We start from the raw sequence: 22875 nt of genomic DNA, 5'->3' as shown, positions 1-22875 counted from the left end.
TCACTTCATCGGATGCATAAAGTGGAAAATGCAGTGAGGATGTTTTATACACACAGACCATGAAAAAATGGGTGTTTATCACTTCAAAAGGTTTTCTCTCCCTCCACCCCACTCTCCTGCTGGTAATAGCTTATCTAAAGTGATCACTCTCCTTACAATGTGTATGATAATCAAGGTGGGCCATTTCCAGCACAAATCCAGGGTTTAACAAGAACGTCTGAGAAACCCTGATGTTTGGAAACTAGTTCTTTCTTTTACCGGCTACCTCTTTTGCTTCCTCACAGCACAGGTTATTTTCCTAGAAGTAGATATTCTACTAGGGAGAGAGCCTGATCCTCCACTCTTTGCTCATGGAAAACTCCCACTGACTCCAATGAGAGCTTCACTGAAGTGCAGAATCAGACCCAAAGTAGCATGTGCTTCCTGATTTTAAATGCAAAGTTTATATGTAATACTTAATTTGGGGATGGGGAGAGAAAGAAGGCAAGAAAATATAAAATTTCATTTCTGTAGCATGTAAAACCTGTAGCCTTTGGTGAAGACATGCAATTTTTTCCACATAGTTCTCTTAATACAAACTCCTGATACTATAAACTTGGGCCTATCCTGAACAGGGCCCAACAACTATGTCAAACTGCGTATTTGTTTTATGATTATATTGTGACTATTAAATTCAGGTCCACTTGTGACCTAAACTAAATTTGATCCAGCTTTCCATAAACAAAAGATGAGTGTTTCTTAACTCACTAGCTGCATCACCTTGCTCCAAAATACTGTGTGCAGATACTCAGGAAAACAGAAAGTTAAATATTAGGTATACAGGTTCATGCTATCAGGAATTACGGTTAAGATTTTCCACAGTCATCACAGCAAAACTTTCACAGAAACCACAACACACCTTTTTTTACGAGAGGAAATTCCTCTTTCAGTTTTATATAAATCTAAAAAAAAATCATGACTGATATGATACAGTGAACACTTTAAAAAAGGAATAATATTTACGACTGAGATTTTACACTACAGTTGAATCTTTACTATTGGGTAGCATCAATACATGTATTAATTGCTTTATATAAACATTACACGGTTGCAAGAGAATATAATTTTCTATGTTTTAGTAAGTATTACACTTGTCACTTGGAAAAAAAAGAATTTTTGTATTTTGACAACTTCATTTTAGAGTAAAAAAAAATTACATGACTTAAACAAGAGTCATTGAAAGTTATTTGTCTTTTAAAGCATGAATTATATTCAAATTATTTTCAGTATTGCCCTAACCTAATATTGCTCCTGAAGTGTCACTTTTTGTTAAAATTAATTTCTGATTTTGAATATTACTCAACCACCTAATTGATAGCAACACAAATTCATGATAAGTATAAAATGAAATTGTTTCTGTGACACAACTCAATAGTGGGTTGAGGAATAGTTCGCAGTGACCTTGTACACAGGGCATTTTTTCTGCAGTTATTAAAATATACAGCTATAGTAGATCAATTATTGGCCACCTCTCTTGAGAATATTAGATGCCACTGGAAACTAGTAAATTTGGTGTTCACAAAACTGCATCATATGAAGCCTCAAATGCATTACGAACTTCTTTTTGATATATTAAGTGTCTACAGTGCAACTTTTTCTCATTAGCTGGCAACACAAAAAGAGTCTGTGTCACTTTTGATACACTCAGCTCATTCCCCTATGACTCAGAACAGCATATTAGGAGAACCACAGGGCAAAACAGATATGACACTTCAGATATATTTAATAGTCATTACCCAGAGCCTGCATTCAATCTAAAAATTTCTTTGGAGCATACCTGTAACATTTGAACATTAAGCCACACTAATCAAGGAATACTTTAAATTAGATCAATTAGGGCCAGATTCTGCCCTCAATTTCATGGTAAAGCCCACTGCTCCAGAAACATCTTCTGTGTTTGAACTTCAAACTGCACACTATGTATTAAGTTGTTCTTTTAATTAAATATTAAACTCAATCCAATGGCCCAAATTCTGCCATCACTGACATACATGAAAGTCAATGGGTGATGAATGTTACTGAAGGCAGAATGTGGCCCACTACTGTATTTTTCAACAATGAGCTTTGATAAAAAAACAACAGAGCATGCAAGTCTTTCACTATAAAGCAATAGTCAATACTGATTCAGGCTACTGGAAATCTGACTAGTCATTCTGTTGATTTACAATAGGATTTGAGGTTTGTTAACATTGGGGAGGGAGGAAGGAACGATCACTTACATTTTAATCTAGTTAACTAAGCGAACTTTCCAAGACTGAAAGTTTTATTGTTTTCAGAGAAGAAAAAGAAGTAATGGGGCTCCAAATTATACTGTTCTGTGTCAAAGATAAAAAATATATGTATATATGGTCAAAAAAGGAAAATAAAAAAATTTAAAGCATACATCTTGGAAATAGTCCATATTACATACAGGATTGGAAGGCTATATTCACCGTTGCAATAGATTTCCTCGGGAAAAAAAAAGTGTGTCCTTAGTGTGTACAGTTTCTGCAATGTCCTGTTGGTTACAGCAGCAGACATAACTTCTTCAAATATCCCACCCCATCTCCGCCCCAAACAAAAGTTCAGTGAAACCTGTGGAAGAGACAACCTTTAATAGTTGTTTGCAGTGTTGTTGTAGCCATGTTGGTCCCAGGTTATGAGAGAGACAAGGTGGGTAAGTTTGCCTTTCCCAGACTTGAAGAAGAGCTCTGTGTAGCTTGAAAGATTGTCTTCTTCACCCACAGAAGCTGGTCCAATATAAGATATTACCTCACCTACCTGGTCTCTCTCACCTTTATTAGGCAGTTCCCGTTTTAGGAAACTACTCCCAAAGTATACCAAACATATTAGGCTTGACTGTGTTCTCACATAGACCAGCTTTAGACTGGTGTAACTCCATTTATGTCAGTGGAATAACTTTTGATTTACACTGGTGACACCAGCATGAGAACAGAATTAGATCCCTCAAGTATGATCTGCACACCTTTATTTTAATAAGTCCACCTCCCTGAAGTGACTGATTTTTGTTGGTGCCTTACAACAGGTTTCACTGCAGACAAAATGTAAAGTTTAAACCAGAGTCTAAAGTGAGGTCCAGGTTATTCTAAAAGTCTCCTACCTGAATTATGGACATCCGGCTCGGGGGAGCCTCGCTGGCGTTAGTTCCTTGCCCTGTGAAGCTGGTATGGCAGCCCACATGTCCCTGGGGCACAGTCAGGTTGTTGGAGGCGGGTTTCAGATACATCACCTCGGACCTGGGTGAGCTGAGGGGCAGACGGGTCTGGTAGTCAAAGTACATGGGTGAGGTGGCCAAGGATGGGCTGCTCACTACGTTCATGACATTGAGGGGGCCCCTGCTGTCCTCCCCCTCACTGGGCACCAGCATGATGTCATTCTTACTGATTTTCTTCTTCTTGCCCTTACCCCCGCCACCGCTGCCTCCTCCTCCTCCCCCGCTGCTGCCGCCCCCTCCTCCCAGCTGGGGATGGCTGTACTCGGCGATGCGGCAATTGTAAGTGCGGATCTCCTTGTTCTCCCGCTTGCACTTCACAGCAATGGTGATCATGGCAGCTAGTAGGATGATGGAGACGGTACTCAAGGTCACAATCAAGGGCAGCGACAGGTCCCAGTGTGGTCGCCGATGCTGCTCACCATTCACCTGTGGCTCACCAGCTTCGGGCAGTGGTCCAGCCAAGGCCCTGACAATCAGCTTAGCCACAGCTGAGAGGCTGGGCTTGCCATGGTCACTGACCTTGACCACCAATTCAGCCACGGGACTGAGTTCTTCCCAGTATGGATGCAAAGTGCGTATCTCACCACTGGTGGGGTCCATCTCAAAGAGGTGCTCCTCATTGCCTTCGACAATCTCATACGTGAGGCGTCCGCTCTCTCCAAAGTCACTGTCCAGGGCATGCACGGTGCCCACGGGGTAGCCCACGCCAGCGTTGCGTGGCACCTGAAGCTCCGCAGTGTCATTGATGAGGGCAGGCAGAACAATGAGGGGCGCATTGTCGTTGACGTCGAGCACCGTGACGCGCACTGTGGCGTTGCTCTCACGATGGGGCGAGCCCGAGTCCTTGGCCAGCACGCGGAACTCAAAGTGCTTGGTTTGCTCGTAGTTGAAGCTCCGCAGGGCATAGATGGCGCCATTGGTGGGGTTGACGGAGACATAGGTGTAGATGGAGACGTCGCCCACGTGCCCGGGCAGGATGGAGTAGGACACAGTCCCATTCTGGCCCAGGTCTGGGTCCTGGGCCAGCACGGAGCCCAGGTACTCGCCAGGGATGTTGTTCTCAGGCACCTGCAGCACGTAGAGGCTCTTGCTGAAGCGGGGCGGGTTGTCATTCTCGTCCAGGATCCGCACCGAGAAGGACTTGGTAGAGTTGAGCGGGGGGCTGCCCCCGTCCCGGGCCAGGATGGTCACGTTGTACTCGTCCTGCGCCTCGCGGTCCAGCGGCCGGTCGGTCACCACCGTGTAGAAGTTGTCGTAGTTCTCCTCCAGGGCGAAGGGCACAGCGCCCGCCCCGCCGCCGCCCAGCACCCGGCACTGCAGCTGCCCGTTCTTGCCCGAGTCGCGGTCGGTGACCCGCACCAGGGCGATGACGGTGCCCGGCGGGGCGGCCTCGCTGAGCGCCCCCTGGCGGACGGAGACGAAGCCGATGGCGGGCGCGTTGTCGTTGCGGTCGATGAGGCGCACGGTGACCTTGCAGTGGGCGGGGATGGGGTTGGGCCCCAGGTCGCGGGCCTGCACGTCGATCTCGATGAGGCCGCTCTCCTCGTAGTCCAGGTTGCTCTTGACGCGGATGAGGCCGCTCTGCGGGTCGATGCTGAAGAGGTCGCGGACGCGCTCGGGCGCGTAGCCGCTGAAGGAGTACAGCACCTCGCCGTTGGTGCCCTCGTCCGCGTCCGTGGCGTTGAGGTCGATGACGGCGGTGCCCAGCGGCGCGTTCTCCGGCAGCTCCACCACGTACGAGGCCGCCTCGAAGACGGGGCTGTTGTCGTTGGAGTCGATGAGGCGCACGTTGAGCTGCACCGTGCCCGAGCGGGGCGGGTCGCCGCCGTCCAGCGCCGTCAGCACCAGCGTGTGGTGGCTCTGCTCCTCGCGGTCCAGCGGCTTCTGGATCACCAGCTCCGGGAACTTGGTGCCGTCGCCCCGCGACTTGACGTCGAGCGAGAAGAGGCCGTAGTCGTCGCGGGTGAGCAGGTAGGTGCGCAGCCCGTTGTCGCCGGCGTCCGGGTCGTGGGCGCTGGTGAGGGGGAAGCGGGTGCCCGGCGCCGCGTTCTCCGAGATGTCCATGTCCACCTGGTCGGAGGGGAAGGCGGGCGCGTTGTCGTTCAGGTCCTGGATCTCCACCTTGATCATGCAGATCTCCTGGTCGTTGGCGAAGACCTCCAGCGAGAGCTGGCACTTGGCGCTGCGGCGGCACAGCGCCTCGCGGTCGATGCGCTGCTTGGTGTAGAGCAGCCCGCTCTCGCCGTCCACGTCCAGCAGGTGCGGCGCCGAGTTCTCCAGCACGCGGAACGTCGACTTGGCCCCCCGGCCGCCTCCCCGCTCCGCCGGCGGCGGCGCCGGCCCGCCCGCCCCCGCTTGCAGCCGGGCATCCCTGCCGATGTTCCCGATCACCGTGCCCGCCCCCTGCTCCTCCGGCACCGAATAATTCAGGTTCTTCAGAGTCAGGGCAGGAGCCCAGCAGAAGAAGAAGCAACAAATGGAAAGGTACATCCCCGAGCCAGGGGGTGGTGGCAGCTGCGGCAGCACCCGGGTGGCCCCTGCCCCCTCTTCCTCCGCCGCCTTCTTCCCGCTCCCTTCTTCTGTCCCCGCTCCCCACCCCTGTGTTTTAAGTTGCTGAACCTGTTGCTCTAAAACATCTGCAGAGACACAGGATGCGGGGCAGCAAATGGAGCATGTAGCTCGCAGGGAGGGGCGAGAGAGCGAGAGAAAAGCAGCCTCAAATCAAGCGCTTCTGCGGCCACACAATCCCCGCACAGTTACTTAGGCTGCCCAACTTCAGCTGGAGGAGGAGGAGGAGAATAAAAATATACCTTCTTCTTTAGACGGATCCGAATGGTTGTTTGATTTTTTTCCCCGTTAATATCCGCCGATTTACAAAGAGTATAAAAAATGATCGGTGGCAGTGGTGGTTTTCCAGATCAGTCCAAGAAATTAAAAAATATATATATAGAAAAAGGAGCTGGCTGTTGGGAAGCAGGACCGTAAACAGAAAACGCTTATTTGCTACTCATTGCTTGTGATGCGACTGATGGAGTGGAGGGTGGGTAGGAGGGGGAGACAGCGGGGGAGGGGGGTAAAAAGAGTCTCTCGCCTGTGTAGAAGCCCGCTCCGTGTGCAGTGAGAGGCAGTGAAATGTCTGATTGCACCGCGGGGTTGTTGGTTTTCAGGGAGTGTTTTGCTGCATTTAGAGATCTAATCTTGCATTGCTTGCGGCGGAGAACTGCATCTCGCTGCCATCGGTATTTCCCCCTCGCCGGCTCCTCCACGCTCACTCTTTCCTTGCCGAACAACAAAAAGAGGGGAGGAAAATTGCAGTGTGAAAACTAGTGTCCGGATTTGTAGTTTCCTTTCTCTACCCGCGCCACTAGCCTCCCTCTCTTCTTTTCTTTTCTTTTTTTTTTTTTTTTTGGGGGGGGGGAATTAAGAAACCCACCAGCTGCTCGTCATCACTAGCGATAGATGTGTTTTTTTTTTAAAAAAATCACAGGCTGTGCTCAATCAAATGCACACTTGGGTTTCTTTAAGACAGGCCAGTAGCCGCCGCCACCACCACATCCTCTCTCTCTCACTCACACTGCGTGTGTGTGTGTCTGTGGAGCCGCACTTTTCGATGCAGTTTAATTCCACTTTGCTTTTCTCTCTACTCGAGAGGAAATCAACAGGCAACCCATGGCTGGATGCACTGATTTAAAAAAAAAGAGAGCGAGGGAGGAACAAAAAAATAAAAGCAACCCACCACACACACACTCTCTTAGTCTCTCGCTAAAAGGGAAACAGTCTCTGCATTCACAAGGCTGAGCTGTCAAGTGCCTCTCTTTTCTTTCTATTCAGCATCTCCTTCCAGTGACACTGCCTCCTAGTCCTCTTCATTTAGTGGAGGGGGAATCTTGGCGATGAATAAAAAGAGGCAAATATTTTGATCGACAATTCTTTTGGAATAAAACAAATACAATTCAGTGTTTGGTGTGATGCATTTTGCAGTCTTTTCAAGCTGTAATAGTCTTTCTGTGCATCTTGGTGTATGGGGAAAGAGCGGCTGCAATGCCAGATGCGTTCACCCGGGATGATTTACCTCCCCAGTGATATTATGTATAGGTATATATGGGGGGAGTGTTAAATTTTATTTCAGGTTCTTTTAACAGCCGAAAAGAAATGATTGACACATCCAGAAATGCAGGTGTTTCAATCTGCTGGATGAGTCAGATCCAGCGGAACAAATCACATTCACTATCGCCTCATGTTCCTCCCTTCACAGACATTAGTTGCAGCTTCTTCCTAACGCTTTTCTGACTCACGCTATAGACAGAGAAATCAGATTCATGTTTTGAAGGAAAAAAGAGAGAGGGGAAGAAAGAGGAGGGTGTCGGATCCAGCTGCACTTTTACTATACCTCTTTCTCCGGGAGTCTGGGGATCAGGAAAACAAGGCTGTTATCCACTCACGGGCACAGAGGCGCGTCTGTCTCCTGCTTTGCTGAGTGTTTTTAGCCACCTTTCCTCAGTGTTATGTGTGAAACACCCAGAAATCTTGCACATTAACGGGGGGGAAAGCACAGGTTCCCATTGAAATGTTCACAGCTCTAGTTCCAAGTCTCAGTTCTGTGCTGTTTTTTTCTCCTTTATTTGAGTCCGGAGTCACTGTACATAGTTAATTCTGCAGTCTGTTGTAGAGGGATTTTTAAAAATTCTTCTCTCGGTCTCATTGAAGGGTGGCACCTTTCAGTAAGGCATTAGCCAACGTTAACCAGACCATATGCAAAAGAAATGTCGATTTCAGAGAAAACAGATCCACAGTACAAGCCGTCCGTAGGTAAGTGGAGATTTGCGAAAATTCAACAGTTGGAACACTGTCTCTTATAGCTCTCCCCCCCTCCCTTACTGCAGCATTTGCTAGGTTCTCAGCCCCATCGCTCTCTCCCAGTGCCTCTTGCCGACTGACTCTATTCACCTCACGCCGCTGCTTAAACATTGATACTGATTCCCTGCCAGCCAATCCGTGCTGAGGAAAAGAACCTGCCTCCGAACCTGGCCGCCAATGAGAATCAGTGGAAAGGCTTGGGGAGGCGGTGCTTGAATCCCCAGTGCTTTGGTGTCATTGATTAGATCAGTTAGATTGGAGACTAACAATGTGAGAAGGGCTTGTTGCTTGTAAATTGCAGTCTCTCATTTCTACACACTGCAGTGTCTCTCTGGCATTTTTAATATTTTTTTGTAAAAATATTAAGGAGTCTTCGGTGATCGCTGAAAAATTAGGACCAATACTTCCCATATGTCAGACATTAAACAAACTGTAGTAGCGGCGTATGACGGGATGAAATTTGCATAGATGACATAGATCCCAGATTCCCAACAGGTTCTCCACGTAAATCCCTGAGTACGGTTAGAATGCTTCACTGTGGGAATGGGAGAATGTGCTTCCGTGTGATCCAGCTGCCGGTCCTGTATATCTTCTGTGATACCGGCGGGTAGGCAGCGATCTTTACCCAACTCCCTGCCTTCGGTAAAAACATTTGAGTCGCCACTTGATAAACAATTATTTGAAACGCACTAATGTAGTAATGCATGACAGATAACCCGAATATTATAATTTTTCCAGCACATACTGATCAATAAGTGTCTCAAGAGGCGATAATCAAATATATCTGCCCTCTCCGCAGGTCCGTTAAACGTTTCATTAGAAATCGGGCCCCACCCTAACCACAGTAGGCAGGTTTCGCAAGATGACCAAAATATAAATCTTATCAAGCACAAAGGAACCTTTGTCCGAATGCTGTGTGGTACCTATGGAAGCCAATGCGATGGTAAACAACTGGAATAGGCAATTTCGGCACTTCTGCAAATGATTCTGGTCCACAAGAAGATTCTTTTGCATCCAAGTATTACCAATATTTAGAAGTACCTGGCGTGCTCTGTCACCCCTTTCTTTTCCTGGAGTAATGTTTTAGTACCGAAACTAGGACTACTGTCTCTACACATATATTCCCTCTTAAAGCAGCCATCTGGGAGAGAGCTCTGTAAACTTCGACTACTGTTCAGATATCCCGGGCGAAAGTTAGGGGAGGAGGAGGGAAGCATGATGTATTGAAATAGAAAGGTGAGTGTTTTGATTGCTAATGTATTGATCTCAATTCATAAATACTAAAGTTAAGCTGCCATTTATAAATTGAGAATGACGAATGTGTAAGTGAGTAACATGAATCATTTAGGAAGTAAAGAAAATAAAATCTAGAGCAATTACAAGAGGCTTCTGGAAATTATTTTAGAGCAGTTTGTTAAAAATTCAGGTGAGAGAGGGGTTTTTTGCCTGAGTCAATGAAATTACACTCAGGCTTTTTTTTAGTTATGTCCATCAATATCATTCAACTCAGAGTACATATTTTACATTTATATATTCAAATCAGTGTCCTTGCTAGAGCTCTTCCCAATCCTAAGACCCCTTTGTAGCTTTAAAATGGCTAGTTTGCCATGCAGAATGATTTTGCTTCTAACCATTATGAAACTAATGCTGTGTAAAATCCATCTATCTATCTATCTATCTATCTATCTATCTATCTATCAGTTACAGTGTGGAATCCCTAAACTGAAACGTACACATAGTCTGTGTGCCAAAGAGAGACACTATATATATGGTATATTTATAAACTGGGCTTTCTGAAAGGAGGATTCTGACTGGCTGATGAAAGCTCAGTGTGTATGGCTGTCTGCTACAACTAGTCTGTTTTTATTTACCAAAATAAGACGTGAATCAACAACACATTTTGTAAAGTGGAACATCGATACAAAGATACTCAGTTATCTCAGGAAGTTTGTATCACCCATCCTTTGGTCTTGTGCTGTTATTATTATATAGTTAGGCAACCGTTGCCAAATTAAATACTGCAGGATATCGAAATATGTGACATAAATGCTCTGTCAATATGAAAAAATGTCTCATTGCATTTATGTACTAGCTCCCTCTAGTGTACTGAGCCAGTACTACTGCATTTGGGGCATCTTGTGGGTGAGTGGGTGGGTGCCCGTTTATGTACATATGTTGTCTCTAGTTTGCCTTTCTGTTAGGGACCAGTAGGGTTCCAACATGCCAAAATAGTCACTTCACTTTTACAATGGAATATGATGAGTAATATACATCAAAGGATTTCTTTCTAATTTTTATGTTCAGTTGAAATAAGATGCATTTGGGGATTTGTTCTCTCTCCCCCCCCCCCCCCCCCCCCAATTCAGCAATTGCCTCTTTCTATTTGATATAATTAAGTATTCAACTTTACATGCTGAGCAGTTCTCAACTCACCCTGAAGTCAATGAAGTTGAGGGCACACATAGGATAAGCTCCCAGGACCTTGAAATAAGGGGCAAACTCTATAGCGCTTATTCAGCCAAAACTTCTATACAAATCAGTGGAAGTTTTGCCGGCAAAATTTGCTGGGAAAATTTTCTTAAAAGCACCAAAGAGCTACATACCATTTACACTAAATACACATGTAGAATATTTGGAAAAAAATATCAAAATGTGAGTACCTAAAGTTAGGCCCTTAAATCCATATCTGAACACCGACATAAGTGGTGTGAGGTGAAATCCCATCCCACTTCAAGGGGTGGGTGTAGTATTTCACCCCTTGTTTTCAGAAACTATGACTATCTGTGGTTTCCATTGATTTCATAGACTTAGGTGCTCAGCACCTTTAAAACATCTGTCTCCCTTTCTGGTGTTTGTTCTGCCATGCAATTTATAGCCATGAAAAGCCATTTATTGATTTCAATCCATATGTGCAAATAGTATAATTTTTGTTTGTTTAACAACTCGCAGATATTTCTAAAATATTTATTTCTGTCAAATATGTAGCATATATTAAATGACTGTGTAGAGTGTTATAAAGGTTTTATCTGCATTAATTTGTAATAGGTGCATTACTCATGTGTGGAGAAGCCACAAGAGAGTTGTGAAGGTCATTGCAAATGAGTGCCAATAACACCTTTGTAGTGCACCACACCATCATATATTCTGCATATGCCACATGTTTAGTGGGGGAAAAAAAACTATTAGAAATATTTTGTGAGATAAAATTTCTGAGTAGAGAGGACCATAAAGAGATAAACTATGTGGATATAACTCTCAGGACATAAGAATACAAATATACTAGGAGGATTATACTAACCAGCCTCCTGATCTGAAAAAATATATTGAGTGTTGAGGATGATCAACAAGACAACTGAGTCCAATAAAATGGCAATAATAAATTACTTCAACTACCTGCATATGAACTGGTCAAATGGCACAAGAGGACAAGATTTAGAAAATCAATTTCTTGACACCTGAAATTATTGCTTTTTGGTTTTAGAACAAACAAAAGCAGGACTATTCTCAACTTCGTTTTAAGGTAACAGACAGCGGTTGCTTCAAGAAGTAACTTTAATTGAACTGTTAAATAATAGTGACCACAATGTAACAAAGTTCAAAATCTTTGGAGTAAGGATTCATCCCAAACACTAGGTCTTGGTGACCCTATCCTGAGAAAGAAGGATTTATTTTATTTCAATTTAAAAAGACAGGAAACTAGTCAAAAAGACCTTAAATCAAAAGTATTGAAATTAAAATCCTTAGTGTCTGCATGGGGGCCACTTAAACATATCATAACAGTGATAGAAGACATTCATATCCCTAAACTAAAAAAGAAAGTAGGATGGCAAGGAGAAAATCATTATGGTTAAATGGCAAGGTTCAAGATTTAGGTTATTTCAGTCTAAAAGGTATCCTTCAGAAAGTAGAAATCCAATCGTGAAACTAACAGAAAAGAACATAAACTACTGCAAGTAAAGTGAAAATTAGGAGGCCTAAGAGGGAATTTGAGGAGCAAAGTACCTGTAGATAATTGAACAGAAATAGCCAAACACTTACAAACCAATACGTTATTAAGTATATCAAAATCAGAAAGCCTGTGAGAGAATTGGTGGGTCTGCAGGATTACCAGGTAGCAAATGGAACAATTAAAGGATATCAAGACATTGCAGAGAAATTAAATGCTTTATCTGCAGCAGTCTTTACCGGAGATATTGCGGAGATATCTACCCCAGACCTACTCTTTTCACATAACAAAGATGAGGTACTACATAGAATGTGGTGTCAACAGAGCAACTGACGAACTAAAGATCAAAAAGTCACCTGGTCTGGATGATAGACATCAAGAATTCTGAAAGAATCTAAAAATTAAATGACTGAGCTGCTATAAAATATGCACTCATTAAAATCAGTTACTATATCAGAGGATTAGAGGGTAGTAAATGCACTTATCTTTTAAAAAGGCTGTAAAGGTGATCCAGGGAATTATAGTCTAGTGAGCCTTACTTCAATACCAGGAAATTAGTTGAAATTACAATTAAAAATAGAATTATAAAACACCTAGATTAACATGATATAAGACTTGCTCCAAAGCCCACGAAAATCTTTCCATTGACTTCAGTGGGCTTTGGATCAGCCTGTAAGGACAAATTAGCACAGCTTCTATAAAGTAAAATGGTGCTTCTGTAGCCTATTAGAATTCTTCGTGTGTGTTAACAAAATAATGTCTAAAGTTCAAATAATATATTTAAATTTCCAATTTTACTTTATTTTAATGAAGTATCTTGCGAGAAGTTATCCAAGGCGTGGTCTACACACACAGAAGTTAACTAAGTTAAACTGATGTAATTTTGCATGTGGACATTTTTACATCAGTTTAAACCTCGATAGATAGGTGAAGAGGGTCAGGAACTGAAGCATTGGGGGAAGGGCAGGGAGCCGATAGTTGCAGCAGAAGAGGAAGTCAGGAGTGAGGGGTGGATAAGTGCAGGAAGAGGATGGTAGGAGTTCAGGTGAATGTGGATTGGTTAGGAGCAGAAAGGGAGGGAAGCAAAATCCAGGGTGGAGGAGATGGATAGGAAAAGAGCAGCTGGTGCCGAAGGAGGTGGGGAAATCGAATAGGAGCAGAGACGGGAACTGGGTTAGAAGGCGGATAGGAGTAGAGTAGGACAGAGACAGGCTGGGGGCACCGAAACAAAATGATCTATAACCACTATATTATGCTCCCTGCCAGGACCCCTGAGTGTCTACATTCCTCTGCTGCCAGCAAATAGCCGAGAACCCCCCTGGGAAAATATATGTCTCATTCCCACCCTCCCCACATTGAGGATAATTCTCTCTCTCTCGGCCAATGACTATTTACATATTTATCCACAGCGGAACAGTCATTGGGCAAGAAAGAGCGAGACGGATACAGTAGCCTAGTGCGTAGGGCACTCACATGGGAGGTGGGAGAACTTGGGTCCAGTCCCCCTGCTTCAATCTCTCTTTCATTATTTATCCACAGTGGAACAGCTTCAAGAGGAGAGATTGAGAGAGCCCCACATCGGAATATCCCAAAGCTCAATAGTTAGAGCACTCTCCTGAGAGTGGGACATGCCTTTTCAAATTCTCTTCTCCCCTCTGGCAGAGAGGTGGGGATTGAACCTGGGTCACCCCAGGCAAGTGCTATAACCACACAGCTAAAAGTTGCAAGGCAGGCACCTCCACCTCTATTGTGTGGTCAAAGACAGGTGCCTAACTCATTCTTACAAGAAACACTTTAGGTGCCTCATCTATCTGACTACAGGTGTCTGGTTCCCATTTTGTGGATTGCTGAGCAGAGATAGACAGCTTCATGCAGCCTGGTTTCAGGTGCCTCTTTCTGGGAGAATGATAGGATCTATGACAAACCCCTTTCATCACCATCTCCCATTGGCTAGCTCAGGCAGCTCAGCACATAGCATGCTGGATTTGTGGGTTCTAAGATGCTTATCTCTCTCTATTCATTGTATAGGGAACCTGGGCACCTAACCTGGTTTTGTGGATTGCAGTGGTGTTCCTGTGATTTTCTAGATGCTTCAAAGGTGCTATCACACTCAGTGTTGTAACACCTACATTCCTTTATGGATCCCATCCTAAGTACTCTGAAAAATAAGGCTCTAAGTGTCCTAAGTTGGGCTCACGCTTTTGACACTTTGGGCCTAACTATATCTGTTGCTCAGTTCCCTAATTGTGAAATGGGGATAATCACACAGGAGTGTTGTGAAGATAAATTCAATCATCCTTGTGAAACACTTGGATACTATGGTGAGATCATCATAGAAAAGCCCATCAGGAAAATAATTTTGTATTCAGTACAGCATTTGAATAATGGGCAGTAAATAAGATCTGAGCTATGCATATTGATTAGGAGGATAAAAAGAAATATTAAATAATTACCCATTCACAGAATGATGCAAGAATCCTCTGGAAAAAAGAATGTGATCATGTCATTAAAGACTATGTCATAATGCATACGCCTGAGGGGGCCGAATTAGCATTGCTTGAGCAATCTTAATTTTGGCATTTCCTAACTTTTTAGTGCTTGATTTTGCCACAGTAACATTCTTTCCAAAATAGCTTTTAATGTAATAATATTCAAATACATACATGCAGTATACTCATATGTATGTAAGTTTATAATATTGTATTACAATGAGTACACTTATTAGGCATATCAAAATCCATTGATATAAATGTATGTCCCTTAAAAATAAGTCCACTATTAAATCTAGAATCTATAGTAGGTAGAGTCACAAAAACTCTTCCTTCCATTTCTACTCTCTGATTAAAAAAATAAGGTGTTTCCATAGTTTAGTGGTTTCAGTCTTGGCGTCTGAATGTGTATTTCCACCAAACTACATATTTCAGCTGGTGAATTGTATGTGTTGCTGACTCTTATAAAAATGAATTTTACTAGTAGTGATTATTAAATACTATACCAGTTAATGGTGTAAGCCTGGTTTTAGTCTAAATTGCTAATACTGCAAACAGAAACTTTCAGTATTTCTCAAATGAGTTCATATTTACAGAGACAACTAGCTAGCAAAGTTAATAATAAGCTCCTGATGGCATGTAAAATATGTAATTTTCTCTTTTGATCATACACTGTCAGGAAGAAGACATGGACACAAGAAACATGGTGAAAGCAGTGGTTCCAAATTTTATTATCTAGAATCAGTGAATTAATAGGGTTAGCAAGCAATCAACTTATTAGACAGTCCAGTGTAATATACACTGATGTCAATGAAGTCAGTCACAGATAGGGAATGCTACCCTTAGCTGATCCTTAAGCCATTTCATCCTTAGAGTACAGGCTCTGAGATTTTGTTGTGAAGAAGTCATTAAAGACTTCGTTGAGAGAAGTTTCAATAGAGTATAGAGGGGTGAAGCCATATTAGAAAGTGCTTAGGATGGAACTGAAAGAAAGGATCCCCACACAGTGAATGTAGAAGCCATTTTTTGTGAGTTTGGATATAAAAGGGAGAAGGGAGAGTGGTAGTTGGAAAAGAAGATGAAATTATGGATTTTTTTTTGTCTGTCCATCATCTCAATTATTTTCATATACATTTTCCTTGGTTAACAAGTAACATTTTTTTCTCTCCTATCTGTAAGCCTTACAGACTCCTTTAGGAGTCACACTTGGTTCTTTCTTTCTCATGCATCATGTACTAAAAGTTCTGCAACCCGGATTAGGCTTTTGGTTACACCCTGTGCAAACCCTATTGTCTTCAATTTCAAAGTATTCCTTTACTGATTCCAACCGTATGGCTTTAGCAGATTTGCACAGGTATAACTGATTGTAACACTGTAAACAATTCAGTGGCTAATCCTCAGGAAGGAATAAAATCTTATTTACTCTTTTCTAGCTGCAGCGGTAACATGAGGAAAAAAAGCAGTAAGACATCTTATTTTTGTCACTAAAATCAACAGAGAGAATGGTGAATAAAAACAAGGAATAGAGCTGTTGAGTAAAAATGAAGCATTTTTATAGTCATTTTTACAAGCACAGCAGTATTTTAGCACTTTTACATAGTTGAAAACCATTCACTAGGAGTGTACACATTTATTTCAACCATTTAGGTGATAGTTTTGTGTCTGTGGACTTTTTTCATTTGTATCCTCCTGTGTGAGGTCCAACATAAAGCTGGTAAACAGCATACAGTAGATAAGCTTTCAAAATGTTATGTGGCATTTTATCCACATATCTGTCAAGTAAAAGGTTAGGATTCTCACTTTTTAAAGAAAAACATACCAATTAGCAAAAATGCAAGGCTGTCTAGAGCATGAGGTTTGGAAAAAGTTTGACGTTTGTAGCTGCAATACAGTCCATTTATGTGCATGAAGCTTCACTTAATCTTCTGTCAAGGTTCCTCCCCCACTCTGAACTCTAGGGTACAGATGTGGGGACCTGCATGAAAACCTCCTAAGCTTACTTTTACCAGCTTAGGTTAAAACTTCCCCAAGGTACAAATTAATTTTATCCTTTGTCCTTGGAATATCCACTGCCACCACCAAACTCTAACTGGGTTTACTGGGAAACGTAGTTTGGACACGTCTTTCCCCCCAAAATCCTCCCAACCCTTGCACCCCACTTCCTGGGAAAGGTTTGGTAAAAATCCTCACCAATTTGCATAGGTGACCACAGACCCAAACCCTTGGATCTGAGAACAATGAAAAAGCATTCAGTTTTCTTACAAGAAGACTTTTAATAGAAATAGAAGTAAATAGAGGTAAAGGAATCACCCCTGTAAAATCAAGATGGTAGATACCTTACAGGGTAATTAGATTCAAAACATAGAGAATCCCTCTAGGCAAAACCTTAAGTTACAAAAAAGACACACAGACAGAAATAGTCATTCTGTTCAGCACAATTCTTTTCTCAGCCATTTAAAGAAATCATAATTTAACACATACCTAGCTAGATTACTTACTAAAAGTTCTAAGACTCCATTCCTGTTCTATCCCCAACAAAAGCAGCATACCAACAGAGAGAGACCCTTTGTTTCTCTCCCTCCTCCCAGCTTTTGAAAGTATCTTGTCTCCTCATTGGTCATTTAGGTCAGGTGCCAGCGAGGTTACCTTTAGCTTCTTAACCCTTTACAGGTGAGAGGATTTTTCCTCTGGCCAGGACGGATTTTAAAGGGGTTTACCCTTCCCTTGATATTTATGACATCTTCTTATAGGGATAAGAATCCTGTGGGGCCCAAACCTTCAGTGAGTTGATATTGCTTAGCACTTGCAAGATCAGGCCCTTTGTCCAATATAAGAACATAAGAACAGCCATACTGGGTCAGACCAAAGGTCCATTCAGCCCAGTATCCTGTCTGCCGACAGTGGCCAATGCCAGGTGCCCCAGAGGGATTGAACCTAATAGGTAATAATCAAGTAATCTCTGTCCTGACATCCACCTCCACCCTCTGACAAACAGATGCTAGGTACACCATTCCTTACCCATCCTGGCTAATAGCCATTCATGGACTTAACCTCCATGAATTTATCTAGTTCTCTTTTAAACCCTGTTATAGTCCTAGCCTTCACAACCTCCTCAGGCAAGGAGTTCCACAGGTTGCTTGTGCGCTGTGTGAAGAAGTTCCTTTTATTTGTTTTAAACCTTCTGTCCATTAATTTCATTTGATGGCCCCTAGTTCTTATATTATGGGAACAAGTAAATAACTTATTCACTTTCTCCACACCACTCATGATTTTATATACCTCTGTCATATCCCCCTAGTCTCCTCTTTTCCAAGCTGAAAAGTCCTAGCCTCTTTAATCTCTCCTCATATGAGACCCGTTCCAAACCCCTAATCATTTTAGTTGTCATTCTCTGAACCTTTTCTAACGCCAGTATATCTTTTTTGAGATGAGGAGACCACATCTGTACGCAGTATTCAAGATGTGGGAGTACCATGGATTTAAAAAGGGCAATAAGATATTCTCTGTCTTATTCTCTATCTCTTTTTTAATGATTCCTTACATCCCATTCACTTTTTTGACTGCTGCTGTGCACTACGTGGACGTCTTCAGAGACCTATCCACGATGACTCCAAGATCTCTTTCCTGATTAGTTGTAGTTAAATTAGCCCCCATCATATTGTGTGTATAGGTGAGGTTATTTTTAACAATGTGCATTACTTTATATTTGTCCACATTCAATTTCATTTGCCATTTTGTTGCCCAGTCACTTAGTTTTGTGAGATCTTTTTGAAGTTCTTCACAGTCTGTTTTGGTCTTAACTATCTTGAGCAGTTTAGTACTGTCTACAAACTTTGCCACCTCACTGTTTACCCCTTTGTCCAGATCATTTATGAATAAATTGAATAGGATTGGTCCTAGGACTGACCCTTGGGGAATACCACTATTTATCCCTCTCCATTCTAAAAAAATTACCATTTATTCCTACCCTTTGTCCCCTGTCTTTTAACTAGTTCTCAATCCATGAAAGGATCTTCCCTCTTATCCCATGACAACTTAATTTACATAAGAGCCTTTGGTGAAGGACCTTGTCAAAGGCTTTCTGGAAATCTAAATACACTATGCCCACTGGATCCCTCTTGTCCACATGTTTGTTGACCCCTTCAAAGAACTCTAATAGATTAGGAAGACATGATTTCCCTTTACAGAAACGTTGTTGACTTTTGCGCAACAATTTATGTTCTTCTGTGTGTCTGACAATTTTGTTCTTCACTATTGTTTGAACTAATTTGCCCGGTACTGATGTTAGACTTACCGGTCTGTAATTGCCAGGATCACCTCTCAAGCCCTTTTTAATATGGCCCTATTAGGGTAACTGTATATCAGATAACTGCTTAATTTGACTATTTGTATGCTAAATTGAGGCCTCAACATTGCTCTTAACTGTGTAATCATCAATTAAATTGATGCCCTTTAGACAATGTGAAGGAGAGTAAGGAGGCTCAAGAGCTCACTCCTTTGCATTGGCTACCTGCATCATGGGTCCCAGCAGAGGCTGCTGACCCACTTCCTGGGCCTTGGCCAGGGAACAGATGGAGCTTTGGTTCTACTCCCTCAATATGTTGGCCAGCTGGGGTGAACTGACCTGAGATGGAGGTGTCAGCTACTTGTGCAGAGCAGTAGGAGTCAGGGGGGATTATGTCTCTAGAAATCTTGCCCAATCTACTCTAGTGGTGCTGCTATGCACCACCCCTTACTCCAGGCAAACTGTTATGTTACAATCTTGTCATAAATTATTAGACTACAGTAGTGAAAACCAGCACCAAATGAACAACCAAGGTGAAACAGCCTTTTAAAAAGTAACCCTTACTGTAAGTTTTAAAAGAAAATATACCCCAAAATTAAGGCCAAGATTTTCAAAAGCGTCTAGTCATTTTAGATGCCTTAATTTTTGACTGCCCAAAATAAGACACTTTAAAAGGACTTGATTTTCAGAAATTGCCTAGCACCCATGTTCTGATAATCAGGTCCCTTTAAGATGTCTTATGCTGGATACCCAAAATGTGAGGTACTCAAATCACTAGTCACTTCTGAAAATCATGGTCTTAAATGACAGGTTTCAGAGTAACAGCCGTGTTAGTCTGTATTCGCAAAAAGAAAAGGAATACTTGTGGCACCTTAGAGACTAACACATTTATTTGAGCATAAGCTTTCGTGAGCTACAGCTCACTTCATCGGATGCATACTGTGGAAAGTGTAGAAGATCTTTTTATATACACATATATATATACACACATATATACATGCTTTGTGTGTATATAAAAAGATCTTCTACATTTTCCACAGTATGCATCCGATGAAGTGAGCTGTAGCTCACGAAAGCTTATGCTCAAATAAATTGGTTAGTCTCTAAGGTGCCACAAGTATTCCTTTTCTTTTTATGGTCTTAAATGTTATCTTGTTTTGTGCTCTAAACTAAACAAGAGTAAATTAACAATACCCAAATAGCAATGTTGTTGTTTTTTAAAAAAATTGAAAAAGAGAAAAGCATGTACCTATTTGCACTAGTTTGTGTTCCTATCACTAGTTATTATTTGTTAAGTACCAAAATAGTGTTTGGTTCTAGCCAAGAAAGAGAAGAATTCCTGGCTGCTGCCCCAGGAGTTTAGAATTTAAAGAAATTAATATAAATGAACTGCTATACTGCTTCATTTTATTATAACATCTTAAAATGTTAGCAGAAATAACATCTTAACATGCATTCCAAGTTAAGATTTGCATTGTAAATAAAATCAGTCTGAAAATGTATATTGTGCACTTGGTTTTAATGCATTGTGTATAACTGTTTAGGATTTCTAACTTTGGGTAATTCACTGATGTGCATATTCAAGAGATGTCTCCATTGCAGTGTAAAGAAGGAAAGTACAGTTTAATAAAAAGGGGTAACATTTAAAATTAAAGTTCTGTTTAAATTATAGAAGTTTAATTTGGATGTAATAAGTCACTGTATATTCATCAAAGTAGGGTAGTTATTTTATACATATATTCAGATTTAAGGACTGTGTAATTAGTTTGTATCTATCCTTAAACTTCTGTGTTTCTTAATAATTCATTTATAACTGTGTTATTAACTTTAAATTAAATGCATATTTGGGAACTTGAGTTTAAAGTGTTACTGAAGAAGATTAGTTAATTTAACTTCAAAATGCAAAGTATATTGATTCACCATCTCCGACTGGCTAGGAGACTGGATCCCATCCTGGGAATCAAAGGCACTGGCCTCAACTATTCATGCCTTGCCACCCCTCGGTGGGACTAAAGCACGGCAATATACCTGGGCATGAAGCCTTCAGTTCTTAGAAAACTCCAACTAGTACAAAATGCTGGAGTGTGTCTTGGCAGCTTTGGCTTCTGAGAATCCATCAAAGCTGTCCTCCACTCTCTACACTGGCTTCTTATAGAATTTCAAATCAAGTTCAAGGTCTCAGTTCCTATCTTGAAGGCATTCAGTTACTTGTACCAGGTATCTAAAAGATCGTCTAAAGCCCTGAGATGAAGACTGTGGTTGACAACTTCACTCCTCTGGCACAATGGAATTTTTTGCACTAAGGGTAAAGCTCATCTGTGCAGGAGATGGAACTTCCTCAGGGGTCAGTCCAAGACTGAAGAATGAACTTGCCCAGAAACTAAGGACCACCAGAAACTTCACCACCTTTCACTGAAAGTGCAAGGTGTATTTTTTGACCTGCAACAGAGAAACATGTGTGTTTATAAATTTTTAAAAAATCCCGAACAAAATATTACACTGCACATACTTCTTCCCCTGGAGAGAGGAGGAGAGAACAGATGTTAGATTGTTTAATGCACCACTGCAAGCTGCTCACATATGATAGTGATGACCATGGTATAAGAACTTATATAGAATAGAATTGATACAAGACCACAACACTGATGCGAACATCTCTTATGTCTAGTGTTCAGAGACTGAAATGTTTGAAGTACATTTAGGTCACAAGAATGATTGAATGCAGATGTTATTGAAGCGGTGCGGGCCGAGGGATGTGGTGGCCGCCGCTTTTCACAGCCCCCATTGGCCTGGAGCAGCGAACCATGGCCAGTGGGAGCTGCGATCGGCCGAACCTGTGGACGCGGCAAGTAAACAAACCAGCCCGGCCTGCCAGGGGGCTTACCTTTGTGGGCCGTGTGCCAAAGGTAGCCGATCCCTGATATAAACAATAAATAAATCAAAGATTAAAGAATCTTATTTTACCATTGATACTGTCCTTGCTACACTATGTGAAAAAGCATACATGATTTTTCATTTCCAGTTGCATGTTGTATTATTTACAGTCAAGTAAATAATTTAGAGTCATTTTCGTTGAATAAATATGTGCAGCTCATTATCATGCAAAATCTTGGGGACAAATATCTTAAGTTGTCAACATGGAGTATTATCTTCCTCTCATTGAAATCAGTGGGAGTTTTGTAACTGATTTCCATGGCAGCAGGAACAGGAATGTTGACACTGAAAATACATGTTTTTTTTTTAAAGTTAGTATAGGCAAATAAAACACTAATAAAGTCTGCAGTCAATAAATTATAAGATCCCTAACATATCAACCAGAGTAAAACAATGCATAGAGTAAAGTTATCTCAGTAAAAGGTAAAGTAAATTATTTAAAATTAAGTATGTACATATATTTGCTGAAATATTACTCTGATTTGATACAGAGATACACTGAAAAAGAAAGAGTAAACTGTTCTAGCGGATTATGAATTGTCTTTCAAATAAGAGACTTTCAGTCAAAATATTTAGACTGTTGCTCACTATCCACACTGACTCACTAGCACCACAAAGTGGGGAGCAGAGTCCCTGATAAATTTTTTAAAGGATCAGTGCACTAAAGCTAACAAGTGTTCATGGAATTTAACAGGTTAAAAAAGTGTGCTAGTCAATTTTAGGTGTCAAAATATTTATGGATTTGAGACTATGTTTAAAAGAAAGAATGCTAAACATTTTCTTTTAGTACTTTTAGATAGACTACAAGCAGGTATATATTATAGAAGGTCCAGGTCTTTAAATGCATGTGGTGTAAGTCACAAATCACGTTAAAGCATATTTTAATTTAGGCAAATAGTGATCAACAGAGAATAATCATATGTTAAACATCTGAGGAGATTAAGTTTTGGATCATTTTATGATCTACCATTTCTCCATGTTTAATATTTCTCCAATTATCATGATAAAATTACTTCAGTATTTTTTCTCTGATTTTTTTACAGTAGCATCAGATCTACAAATTTTAGCAACCTGCTTTACTCATATAAGTCATCTACGTAACTGACATGAT

The 22875-nt window shown here is 41.8% G+C and overlaps 1 protein-coding gene across 14 annotated transcripts in view; it reads right to left on the bottom strand.

The window, feature by feature from the left end:
- The window catches only part of PCDH17 (protocadherin 17), a 101119-nt gene extending 92937 nt beyond the window's left edge, over positions 1-8182 (bottom strand). For 13 of the 14 annotated variants that reach the window (XR_006286903.1, XM_043533649.1, XM_043533654.1 and 10 more), the window contains exon 1: positions 3140-8182. Coding sequence is in view for 13 of the 14 variants with exons in the window: in XM_043533649.1 (XP_043389584.1) it covers positions 3140-5743 (2604 nt within the window). In the remaining variant the exon portion in view is untranslated. The remainder of the gene's footprint in view (positions 1-3139) is intronic. The other variant, XM_043533640.1, reaches the window with a different exon arrangement.
- Positions 8183-22875: the final 14693 nt, after the last annotated feature.

This window comes from Chelonia mydas, chromosome 1 (assembly GCF_015237465.2).
Source record: "Chelonia mydas isolate rCheMyd1 chromosome 1, rCheMyd1.pri.v2, whole genome shotgun sequence".
Classification (NCBI taxonomy): Eukaryota; Metazoa; Chordata; order Testudines; family Cheloniidae; genus Chelonia; species Chelonia mydas.
The sequence above is the reverse complement of the archived record's forward strand: the minus strand, read 5'-3'. Positions and strand labels throughout refer to the sequence as shown.